This window comes from Lemur catta, chromosome 3 (assembly GCF_020740605.2).
Source record: "Lemur catta isolate mLemCat1 chromosome 3, mLemCat1.pri, whole genome shotgun sequence".
NCBI lineage: Eukaryota > Metazoa > Chordata > Mammalia > Primates > Lemuridae > Lemur > Lemur catta.
The window spans coordinates 83749376-83761487 of NC_059130.1; the positions used below are offsets into that span (position 1 = coordinate 83749376).

The window sequence follows — 12112 nt, forward strand, 5'->3', positions numbered from 1 at the left end:
TCTAATCTATCATCTCTCTATCTTTATAAATTCATCCAGTGACTGGCACTTTATAGATGCTCAAGGTAAATGTTCTTTTCTTGTCCTGCCCCCAACTTTTGTCATATATGGTTGGATGGGCTCCCCTTTTCCCCCAGGCACCACGACTGTCCGTGGGCAGGGGTGTGTTTTTTCCACCCATGTCTCCCAGGCAAGCTCAGTGAAAATCATGGTAACCAAATTGTTGGTTGGGTTATAGCTAAGTCCAGGGTGTAAAAGTGGATCCTCTGATGACATGCCAGCTCTCCATGTCCATCCCAGACAGAAACAAGAGGAGCACCATGGTGGAGGACCTGGTCGTCCTCGTACGAGGAGGGGCAAGTGAGCACATCACTGCCCTGGCATACAAGGACCTGCCCACGGCAGAACTGATGCAGGAGTGGGGAGACGCAGTGCAGTACAACCCGGCCATCATCAAGGCTAAGGTATAGGAAGCTTCTCTACCCATCCCTTCCTCTGCTCAGAAAACAGTTTCTGAGGGCCTACAGGGGACAGAATTCAGCAATCAGTACGATGCAGGCCCTCGCATTGAGGCATATGCACTACAGTAGAAAATATATATGGAATAGGCGGTTTATAACACACTGCTCAGCACCACCTAGAGATCCCTGATTCCCTCTCACTTAGGCCCCCAAGTTGCTAATGGAAATTAATGATCAGCTTCCAATTTTAGCCTTCTTAACTTAATATTCTTTCCATTTCATCAAAGAATTGGTCATTCTGTTATCTGTTCATTTAAACATTCATGCATTCAATCAACAAATAGTTGCCAAGTTTCTGCTATGTTATAGAAAATAAGGTAGGAAGAAAACAGAGGAAGTTACAAGGATGAGAAAATACAGTCTAGGATGAATAGTAAGATACACACATGCCGATCTCACAGGACAGGATAAGACACCATGACAATTGCTAACATGTCTTAAACACCTACTATATTCATGACCTTCTGCTGTGGGCTTTAGAAATGTCATTTCATCTAATCTTCACAACAGTCTGCAAATTAAGTATTCTTATCTCCATATTGTGACTGATAAAAATCAAGGGTCAGAGAGGTTGGATCCATCTGTGGCTGCTCAAGATTCTCTGTTAGGTCTAAACAGAAGACTTTGACTTTTTCCCTCCCCTCTAGACTTCCCTGTGGGTTTGGTGAATAGAAAATAACGATCCTGACCACCTGTCACCCTAACAAGAGGCGTTTTACAATGTTAAACTAAACAGACATTTGTTAGAACAGGACTGTCATACACATCAGCAGTGGTAGGTCCTTGCCTGTGGGGACTTGTGTGCAGTTCCCATAGCATGTCTTGCACCATCCCCTTCTTGTCGGTATCTGGGCAGTCATTGATGGGCCAGTGTCCAACCCCCAGAGACTCAACTTTGCAGTCAAGGTGGGAGGTGGAGGTGCTGGAGCTCTGATGAGAGACTCTGCAATCCCCAGCCCTGGCAATTTCCTGGTGTCTTTGTGTGTCAGATGCATAGTTTCTGCAAAACAAGAAAGCTGCCATTCAAACCCTCTCTTCTGCACTTATTCAGCAGTGACACTTAGAGTATGGTTGCTGGCAAGCATGAGAGGGATAAAATCAGCCAAGTTGCAGGCAGTTCTAGAAAAATCTGGGATTGGCTGATGCCATGGTGACACTAGTCAGCATCACAGATGGTCATGGGAAAGGACAGAGAGTTCAGGGGAAAATATATTCCTGGTCTTTACTTTCTCCTGAGATATCTTATCTGAATCTTTTTTAAAAACTGAGAACCAACAGAATGCCTTGGTACTCAGAGAGGTTAATGTGTCTGCCTGGGCACAGGAAATGTCAAGTGCCAAGCAGGTGCTGTGATGTGAGATGTGTTAGAGAATCAGAGATGTTCTCGGGAAGATTGTGGCAGAGGCAAGAATGGTAAAGGTGGTTACATACGTCTGTACCTGTACATATACTCTGGGCATCCCACTCTCACATGCACTCTTTTCTGGCAAGAGAAAACTGCAGATGGCTTCGCATTATGTCAGAATCATTCTTCTCTGCAAACCCAACTTACCAGGTAGCTGGAGTGGCAACTGACTTCAGGACAGCAGAGCTCACTAGATGAGTAATTCCTAGATGCATGAGTTTCAGCCAAGGCTTGATTACATAAACCAGTCTTCAAGATCAAGATCTGAAAAATGATTGCTATAGAAGCCAGGTAACATAGCAAGAGACCATGGAGGAACCCATTCGCAATGTCTAGTGGTAAATTTCAGACATAGAGAGGTGGTTCTTTGTTCCAAGAAGACTTAGGAGACAGCAATGTGCATATAAAGAGATTTTAAACACAAAAGATTGGAATTACATTCAAGTAGTAGAAAGTGAGTATATGTCTGAAAAATAGAAAAGTAGAAGTAAATTTTAGAATGCATTTACTTTGTGATTATTACGAGCTTAAAGAAAAGGAGGACTTTATGAAATAAAAAAATAGAAGCTGAGGTGTTTATACATGAATCAGATGAAAAGGGAAGTGGCTGAATGTAGGAATCCAAAAGCACAATGGCAGAATCAAAACCTATGTTGGAAACTATAAAGAACAGAATTGACACTGCAGAAAATTGAGTCAGTGATGTGGAAGGTGCTATAAAAATGTTCTTATAATGCAGAAGCAAAAGACAAAGAGATTAAAACAATGACAGGAAAGAAGTATGATGGACAGAAAGTACAGAAGTAGAAATCCACAGTGCAGAGACTTCCTCCCATGAAAGGAAAGATTAAACGTGAAGACACATTAATCAAGCACATAATAAGTGCAACGTCCCTGAGCTGATAATACAAAATGAACAGCTCATTGAAAACTAGGGAAAAAGTGCTGAAAACAAAACAATACTGAAATATATCCTGGGTAAATCTTTCATTTTTAGGAACAAATATATCCTATAGGATTAAAAGTCAAGCCAGTCTTAGAATTCTTTGCAACATGAAATGCTTAAAGATAATGGAGCAACAACTATAAGGTCTTGAAGGAAAAACTTGTGGCCCAGTGAAATGGTCATTAATGGGTAAAGAATTTCAAAGACATTTTGAAATATTAAAGGAGTCACAAAAAAGGGTTGCCAGATTTAGCAAATGAAATACAACATGTCCAGTTAAATTTGAATTTCACATACATAAGGAATTGTTTTTTACTGTAAGCATCTCCTGAATATTGCATGGGACATATTTATACTAAAAATTATTTGTTGTTTATCTGATATTAAAATATAATAGAACTGAGTGTACTGTATTTAGCTGGTAATCCTAGTCACAAAGTCTATCATCTGTGTACATTTCTACACTGGTCAGGGCAGCTAGATTGTGATCTGGGACCCACACTGATGGGGACGCTATTGTATTAATATGAATAATAGGCTTTTCCCAGAGTGGAAGGAAAAAAATAAGGTAGTGAATGGTGCTCATGCAGAGGTCATGCTTCAGAGAAACAACCCCCAAATTTCAGTGGCTTAGTACAAGAAAACTGTATTTCTCAATCACACAACAGATCCAAAGTGTGTTGGTGAGGAGGCTTTTTGTTCAATGTGGTGACCCAGGGATCCAGGTGATAAGGGCCTTATCTTGTCATATGCTCCCATATGACACCACAGCAGTGATAAAAGAGTCATCTCGCTCTGCCCTGAAATCTTCAACCTGGAAGTGACACTCTCTTGTGCTTACCTTTTCACTATTTTCAACAAGTCACCTTGCAAATCTGCCTTCAAGGAGGGCAGGAATTGTAGCCCTACCATGTGCTACAGAAGGAAAAGAAGCTGAAATATTTGGTAAGCAGTGATAATGACCATCACACCTTTCCAAAAGCAAATTACTCGAAGATTTTCTAAAGGCAAATTACTCCAGCCAAGAGAAGGTTTAAAGTACAAATACTGTCATAACAAGCGCCTGGAAAGACAATGTTGGATTTGGACTGATACATCCCATCCTCAGAAATTATGAATTTCAAATAAGGAATCCGTGAATATAACTAAATGGTAGATAACACAGCAAAAAACTAATTTTGCTGCAGATAAGATCCTTTACATGTGAGGAATGATACCATTCCTAAGAAAGAAACATTTCAAAGGAAATGGACACCTCTCAGTTGGCTAATAAATATGCAAAATTTTTAACTTCTCTAATAATAAAAAATGAAAACTAAAGTAACACTGCGTATTATTTTCTACCTATCAAATTGACAATAATTAAAAATCTATAATACTCAATACCATTGAGAGTGATGAGATGGGCACTTTTGTAAAATAAAATGGGAATATAATTTGATACAACTCTTTGGGAAAAGAATCTAAGTAGAGATATCCAAAACATTAAAAATGGTTGTTGCTTTTCATCCAATAATCCCAAATGCAAGAATCTACTAAAGGAATCATTTGAAAAGTTGGTAAAGATATATGTGTAAAAACATGTCTCATTTTGTTATTTATGGTAGCAAAAGGGAAAAGAAAAAAGGAAAACAGGCCAGGCGCGGTGGCTCACACCTTTAATCCTAGCACTCTGGGAGGCCGAGGCGAGTGGATTGTTTGAGTTCAGGAGTTCGAGACCAGCCTGAGCAAATGCGAGACCCCGTCTCTACTAAAAAATAGAAAGAAATTATATGGACAGCTAAAATAATATGTAGAAAAATTAGCAGGGCATGGTGGTGCATGCCTGTAGTCCCAGCTACCCGGGAGGCTGAGGCAGTAGGATCACTTGAGCCCAGGAGTTGGAGGTTGCTGTGAGCTAGGCTGACGCCACGGCATTCACTCTAGCCCAGGCAACAGAGCGAGACTCTGTCTCAAAAAAAAAAAAAAAGGAAACATTCTGAAGGCTCAATAACAGGAGAAGAGTTGAATGTGTTGTGGTTGATCCATACAGCGAGAGACTCTGAAGCTGTGAAAAATCATTTTATCAAAGTCTATTGAATCATATGGGAAAACGCTCATGTTATGATGTTAAGTGACAAAGTGAGAGATAAAACTGCACTTATGCCACCAATTTGGTGTAAATATCTACCTATCCATCCATCTCCCTATCCAAAAATATACACTGAAAGGAGATAGACCGCAGTGTTAACAGTTCAAAGCCTTTCCCACCGCTTGCTAGTTGTGTGACTTTTGTCAGTCCACTTCACTGTCTGTGCCGCAGCTTTTTCGTGTGTACTGATGAGGACACAGAAGACTACCTAACTCATAAGATTGTTGTGAAGATTGTTAGATAATGTGTGTAAAGTGTTTAGTTCAACGTCTAATAAATGCTAGCTATGGGAATAATTATTTGTGGTTACTAAGAACTCCAAGGTCCTCTACAGAGACTTGCATGGTGTTTAATAGATGGTGCCCACCATCTGTATGATAAAGAAATTTTCACAAGGGCAGGTGTGCTAAGGATGCAGTGATCAATGTGAGTGGTCAGGATTGTGTATTTGGGGGAGAGAAGGGAAAGAAAGAGGAAGAGGAAAGGAGGAAAAAAGGGAAGAAGGGAGGAAGATGGGGGGGGAAAGAAGAAAGACAGGAAAAAGGGAGCAGCAAACCCAAGAACGGACAAATGTGCTACATTAAGTTAAAAAGGGAACTGTGGAGTCCTGAGAAGTTACTGGAAATTCCAAGGCAAACCTCAGCCTGCGACATTTGGAGAACCCTGGGATAGACATTGTAAATGAGAATAATCAAGCCATTTTTATCAATTAATCATCATGAACTAGAAAGAAAAATACAGGCTTCGGATTAGAATCCTGGTAATGCTATTTTATGGCATTGTGTGACCTTGATTTCACCTCACCTGTAAATGGGGTTAATAATTTGGTACTTTGCGAGGATCAAGTGGGATCATACTTGTGGACCTCCGCACAGCTCCTGGAACACAGCATATGTGGAAGGTTTATTCCAGTTTGGCTACTGATTTGCTCTGTCTCCTGAAGCAAAAGTCAGTGCAGGTAGGAAAATGCTTTGGTGGTTAACGGCAGCCTTGCAAGGTGCCCAGGAGCAAAAGCAGGTAGGTGGAGGGGCTCTGCACTAGTGTGAAGCAAGCTACCCCTTTCCCCACCTCCCAACTCCCCTCCCCACATGTGGCCCGCAGGCTGGACGGTTCTGCAAACAGCCCTTGGATCAATTCATTGACCACAAAACGGTGAGACAATGGGACCACCAGGAGCCTTGCTTTGCCCACTGGAGCGAAGGTCAGCGTCAGATGCATTAAGAAATGGAAGCAATTTTCTCCCCACTGGAGGCTTCTATTAACATGATTGCCTGCATTTAGACAGACCCTAAACTCTCCAGGACTGGATTAGGGCTGGATCACCAACAAAATCCGGAGAGGAAACTGGCCCTGGAGTTGATACTTGGGCCAAGCTGAACATTTTTAACTACCTCTTTGGCCTGTGCCTCTTGTTTTTCTAACCCGCAAGCATCGCCACATCCATCTGTGACTTCTTCCTCTCAAACACTGCCCTGCCCACTGAGTGACAAGCATCGACTGTTTCTTCTTCTGTGTTTCTCATAGCCATCCCCTCTCCTTCGTGTCTGCTACCATTGCCCTGTTGAGGACTCCCACCCTCCTACGTCCATCCAGCCACTTTACTCACTCAGCCAGGGCTGCACCCTGAACACACAGGGCTGAGACATTGCCCTGATGTCCAGGCGCTTACAATCTAATCAAAGAAGGAAACAAGGGACCTCTGCACATAAAAAAAAAAAAAGAAAGAAAAGAAAAGAAAAGAAAAAGGAAGAAAAAGTTAATGACCATAAAGGAGCAGTCAAAAACATAGAATTTGTACCTGATGAGCAGTGCAGGCAGTATCTGGAATGCTTAACAGAGGGAAGGTGTTCTCTGAGCTTCAGAGCTCCGGCAAGGCTTCCTGATGGTGGCCCTTGCATGGTATGAGTGATTTTGATGAGTTTGGAGAAGGTAGTGACGTTAGAACAGTACTCCTATAATATTTTCAAAGAGCTGCTGGAAAATCATCTCTGTCTCACCAAAGATAAACGAACCATCCACTCTTTTCTACCTCCCTCCTGCTTCTTTCTACCAGGTTCTGCTGTTGCCTGTATCCACCATGTTGTAATCCCTTGTTGGTGTGTTTGTCTCTCTCCCTAGATTCTGAGTTCCTGGAGAGGAGGGATTTTATCTTCCTCATTAGTTATGCTTAATGCCTAGCACTTAGTAGGTATTCAGGACGTGTTTGTTGACCTGAACTTGAATGAGCTAATTTATGTGTATTGGGTGGGGGAGGCAGAGAGGATGGAGCTCCCATCTATGTGCTGCAGCTTCTGTCCATCCAGCTCCAAATGCACCCGCCTGTGGTCTCCCTGCATTGGCGCCCCGCCCATTCCTGTGTCGCTTTGCTTTACGCTTTTGTTTGATGACTGTTTTCTCTCGAAATAAATGCCTTTTTTTCCCCTTCCAGGTGGAGCCTCTGTATGAACTAGTGACAGCCACAGATTTTGCCTTTTCTAGCACAGTGAAGCAGAACATGAAACAGGCCCTGGAGGAGTTCCAGAAGGAAGTCAGCTCCTGCCACTGTGCTCCGTGCCAAGGGAATGGAGTCCCTGTGCTGAAAGGTACCACTTTCAGGCAGCTGGTGTCCCTTGTGGAAGCTATAATCTGGAGGAGGCTCCAAGCCCAGCTGTTTGCCTGCTTCTATTTCCCAAGAAGTCAGAATGTAGGCACTAGGAGGTACTGCTCTGGCTGTTAGGATACCTACTTTTAGCCCCAAGGGTCACAGTGGGTGACAGCAGCATTAGGCTGAAGGCAGTTACAGGCCGAGACCATGTGGTCTACAATAAGGAGTGGGAACAGACTCAGGAAATCTCTACTGGTGAAAGAAGGGGGCCTGGGCTGAGCAGGAAAACCCTTTGTGCATGTCCTGATTAATATGTGGTGAGGAGATTTGAAGGTGGCAGCAAGGATGGGCCACTAGAACTCGATTGTTAACTTCAACGGTCATATCTGGAGTCACTGCAGTGGTCAGGGCAATCTGGGAAGGGTGGGGTCCAGGGATCCTGTGCTCTTATTGTGATAGGCTAGCAAGACTCTGAAGAAGAGTCTAGTCTGCACTCAAAACAGGGCAGCAGGAGCAGCTGGTTACAGCAAGGCCAGCCAGGGAGCCAGCTGCAATCAGGGCAGAGTCCGTGTGGATGGAGCAAGCTCAACAGAGGGGACAGAGAAAGTGTATTCTTGGACAGAAGGGTTCCCGTTGCCAGGCTGGGATTGAAGGAGCTGCCTCTGGCGTCTTGGACAGGATGCATATGCTCAAAGCAGACATAAGTGACAGTGTAAGGCCTGGGAGTTCTGCCGTCAGCACAAGGACCCCTGTGTGAGGGTCAGCTCCACAGCAAGTGGGATGAGCTCATCAGCTCAAGGTTTTGATCTAGGGTTGCTGAAATCCCCCTTGCCTTGTGTGAAATTTGGACCTAGAAGCTGGGCCCCAATTGAGGCTGTAAGGTGGAGGTGAGGGAGAATATGGAGCCACAGGCTGGGATGCTTGCAGGGCCTGACCTGTGAAGGACAGTCCTGTAAAGAAATTCTGTGTGATCCAGATGAGAAGGGGCCATGACAGATTACAAATTAATACAAGGCCTGACTTCCAAAGGGTCAGAACTGGCCACAGGTAGGATGAGATAGCTAAGGGTAATGAGTTCCCCATCCTAGAGTAGCAGTTCCCAATCTTTTTGGCTTCAGGGACCAGTTTCATGGAAGACAATTTTTCTATGGACTGGAGGGCGGGGCGGGGGGCAGGCATTAGATTCTCGTCAAGAACATGCAACCTAGATCCCTCACATGCACAGTTTACAGTAGGGTTCGTGCTACTATGAGAACCTAATGCCACCGCTGGTCTGACAGGAGGCAGAACTCAGGTGGTGATGCAAGTGATAGGGAGTGGCTGTAAATACAAATGAAGCTTTGCTTGCTTGACAGCCACTCACCTCCTGCTGTGTGGCCCAGTTTGTAACAGGCTGTGAACCAGGATTTGGGGACCGAGATGCTAGAGGTACCCAAGCAGAGGCTAGACAATTACTTGTGATGAAGCTGAGTATCAGTGATGATTTGCCTCTGTGACTGCCAGTGTAGCTTCTGACCCTGAAAGCTTATAAGTATAGGTCAAATGTCAGGTAAGGAGTGACTGTCCTCAACAAGTCCATGTAATTCCCTGGGATGGGAACAAATACCCCTTCATGACAAAGGACCCTCAAGAAAGGAGGAGGTATTCTTGGCACTGAACCTGCTTATTGCAAACTGTTCGACTAAGTATATACTCTGATGGAACCTGCTGGAAATGCAGTGATGCAGAGGGCTGAGCTCCAGGAGTTCTCTGCTCTACCTGGAGTAGTTCACACTTTCTCTTGTCTTCTCAGAATCACACTGTGACTGCATCTGTCCTTTTGGATTCCAAGGCCCAGCCTGTGAGATCACTGATCAGAAAAGTAAGGAGTCTTTGAGAGTTGGTTGGAAAAGCAAACTCTGGGCAAGTCCAAAGAATAATTCACAAGAACAAGAGCAAGGCGGGGGTGTGGAGTAGAGGGCTGGACACTATGAAAATTGAGATCCATTCTGGCTTCTGATCATATATTTCATTATTTTCTTAACTGAGAATGCTTCATGTTACACGACTACCAATGCATGGCATTTGCAAGCCATCTCTTTGAATTGTTCTGAGACACTTACCCTCTTTTTCTACTCCTACCACGCTCCCATTTAGCCCTCAAATTCTAGCATAGATGCCCTTCCTCTGTAAAAATTCTTCTAATTCCCCAAGTAGAATTAGTTTCTTCCATGGGACCCCCCAGGACTTTGAACATAAATCTATCATAGCTCTTTGCACGTCGTGTTTTGGTTCGTGTGCGTATCTGTCTTCCCTGTGTCTGTGAGCAGGGATCATGTTCCATTTACCTGTGTCTCCATGGCCAGGCACAGTTGTTGCTCAGTGACATATGTTGAATTAGCAAATGAAAGACTAGGCCATCATTAAGATCTCTTCCCATTCTCAACTCCTTTGGCAAGTTTATTATTTAAGAGTTGCCAACCTTTCACACCTCTCTCACTTTTATTTTTTTCTGTGACCTTTTGGTGATACTCTTAAAAATGGAAATGGCACAGGCAATCAAAACAACCAACATTTATTGGGCACTTTACTATGTATTAGGTACCTTGCTGAGTGCTCAGACTTGGCTTAGATTCAAATTCCATCTCCATGATCTAATAACTGTGACCTTGAGCAAGATACTTGACTTTTTATGCCTCAGTTTCCACATTTGTAAGATGGAGATGATCTTATTAACTGCCTCGCAGAGTGTCTTGGGTTTGTAATGAGGACTATAAAGAACTTAGAAGGATGCCTGACACATTGTAAAAGCAAGATCAACATTGATTACTTAGGTTTAGAGCATATCATTACTTTGTATTTTACATATATTAAATCTTTTCATCCTTACAGTGGCCCCAAGAAGTAGATACTATTGGTATTCCCATTTTGTAAGTGAAGAATCTAGGGTTCAATAGGTACCAAATGAACTTGCCCAGTGGTCACACGGTAAGTTAGGAACCCAGGGGCATGTCCAGTGGGACTGACCACACAGGCTTTGATCGTAATACCTGGCTGCACTCTTACCTCCCCAGCAAAATGCTCAAGTTTGTCCTCTGTCTTCCCCTGCACCTCAACCAGGCCCCAAGCAGTGACCTGCCCAGTGAGTGTGCAATCGCACAACCACAGGATTTCTGCAGGTTGGAGGAGACCTTGCGAACCACCCACTCTAGCTCTCTCATTTTACAAATGGGGAGGCCCAGAGATATTAAGTAATTTACCCATAATTACACTGTGAGTCAGTGGCAAAGCCAGACACATAATACACCATGATGGAAGTAATCGATCACTTGCCAATCTCATCAACAACCAAAAACTCCTCAGGTGAAAGCCAGGTATCAGGGAGTAGACAGCACCAGTGTTTGTTGTCACTTCATCTAAAACACACAGTGCTCCTAGTACATAACATAGGTCCTGTTTTATAGATTGATAAGAAGTAAATTACCCATTATCACATAGCTGGGAAGTGTCTAAGCTGGAAACCATTTATTTCTTAATTTATTCATCCATTTAACACGTTTGCCAAGGGCCTCCCATGTGCCAGCCTTGGTGCTGGGCGAGAAAATCAGATATCGCCCCTGTCATTGTGGAGATTGTACTTTAGAAGGGAAGGTCAATATTATTTGGACGGTCCTGGAAAAGCATTTAAAGTTTCAATTGTAACAACTGCTGCAAAATGCTCTGAGAGCTTATAGTACAGGGGATTGATGGAGATTTAGAGGTCAGAGGAAGTTTCCCCAAGGAAATAACACTTCTACTGAAATTTGAAGGGTGAATAGAATTGACCAGGTGAGTACAGGGGGGAAGAGTGTTCTGGGCAAGGGGAACAGCATGTGCAAAGGCCCTGTGGTAGACAGGAGCCTGGCAAGTACAGTGGCCAGAAAGGATACTTCTTTAAAATATAGATATTAGTTTATAAAATCCACATCGATTGGCAGAGGGAGATTAGTGATTCAGACTCCCAAAATCTTTTGGCTTATATACACCACCCCACCCCACCGCACCCAACTAGGGCACCAGGATATAGGAAGGGCTAATTAATGTTGACTTTCTTTCTTATAGATGTTCCTATTGATGGGAAGTGGAGTTGCTGGTCAAACTGGTCTTCGTGCTCTAGAGGACAGAAAACAAGACAAAGGCAATGTAACAATCCACCTCCTCAGAATGGGGGCAGCCCCTGCTCAGGCCCTCCTTCAGAAACGCTCAACTGCTAGGAAGGGAGAGCTTCTAGCAGATGGTACTGCTGTGGGATGCAACAGTGAGAGCTCTGAGCCCTCCAGAACTCAGGCCAGATCGCCCCACCCCACCTCCCACCTGGGGCTCTCCCAAGGGCAAGGGCAGTGCCATTCAGGCTGTTTAAAATAGAGATATGAGTTTGTAAAATGCACATTGATTTGGATTGTGAGTTAAATAAAAATTATAGGTTCCTTAAGGGCTTAAGCATCTTTGTAATCCTCACTTTGCTCACTCTACAATTTTATTTCACTCGTATTTACTACCAACCAGG

At 43.6% G+C, this 12112-nt stretch overlaps 1 protein-coding gene across 2 annotated transcripts in view; it reads left to right on the forward strand.

Moving 5' to 3' along the window:
- The window catches only part of C8B (complement C8 beta chain), a 37993-nt gene extending 25956 nt beyond the window's left edge, over nucleotides 1-12037 (forward strand). For both annotated transcript variants that reach the window (XM_045547923.1, XM_045547922.1), the window contains 4 exons: nucleotides 301-464; nucleotides 7432-7585; nucleotides 9380-9448; nucleotides 11668-12037. In XM_045547923.1, coding sequence (XP_045403879.1) covers nucleotides 301-464; nucleotides 7432-7585; nucleotides 9380-9448; nucleotides 11668-11819 — 539 coding nt within the window. In that variant the 3' untranslated portion in view covers nucleotides 11820-12037. The remainder of the gene's footprint in view (nucleotides 1-300; nucleotides 465-7431; nucleotides 7586-9379; nucleotides 9449-11667) is intronic.
- The last annotated feature ends 75 nt before the right edge of the window (nucleotides 12038-12112 follow it).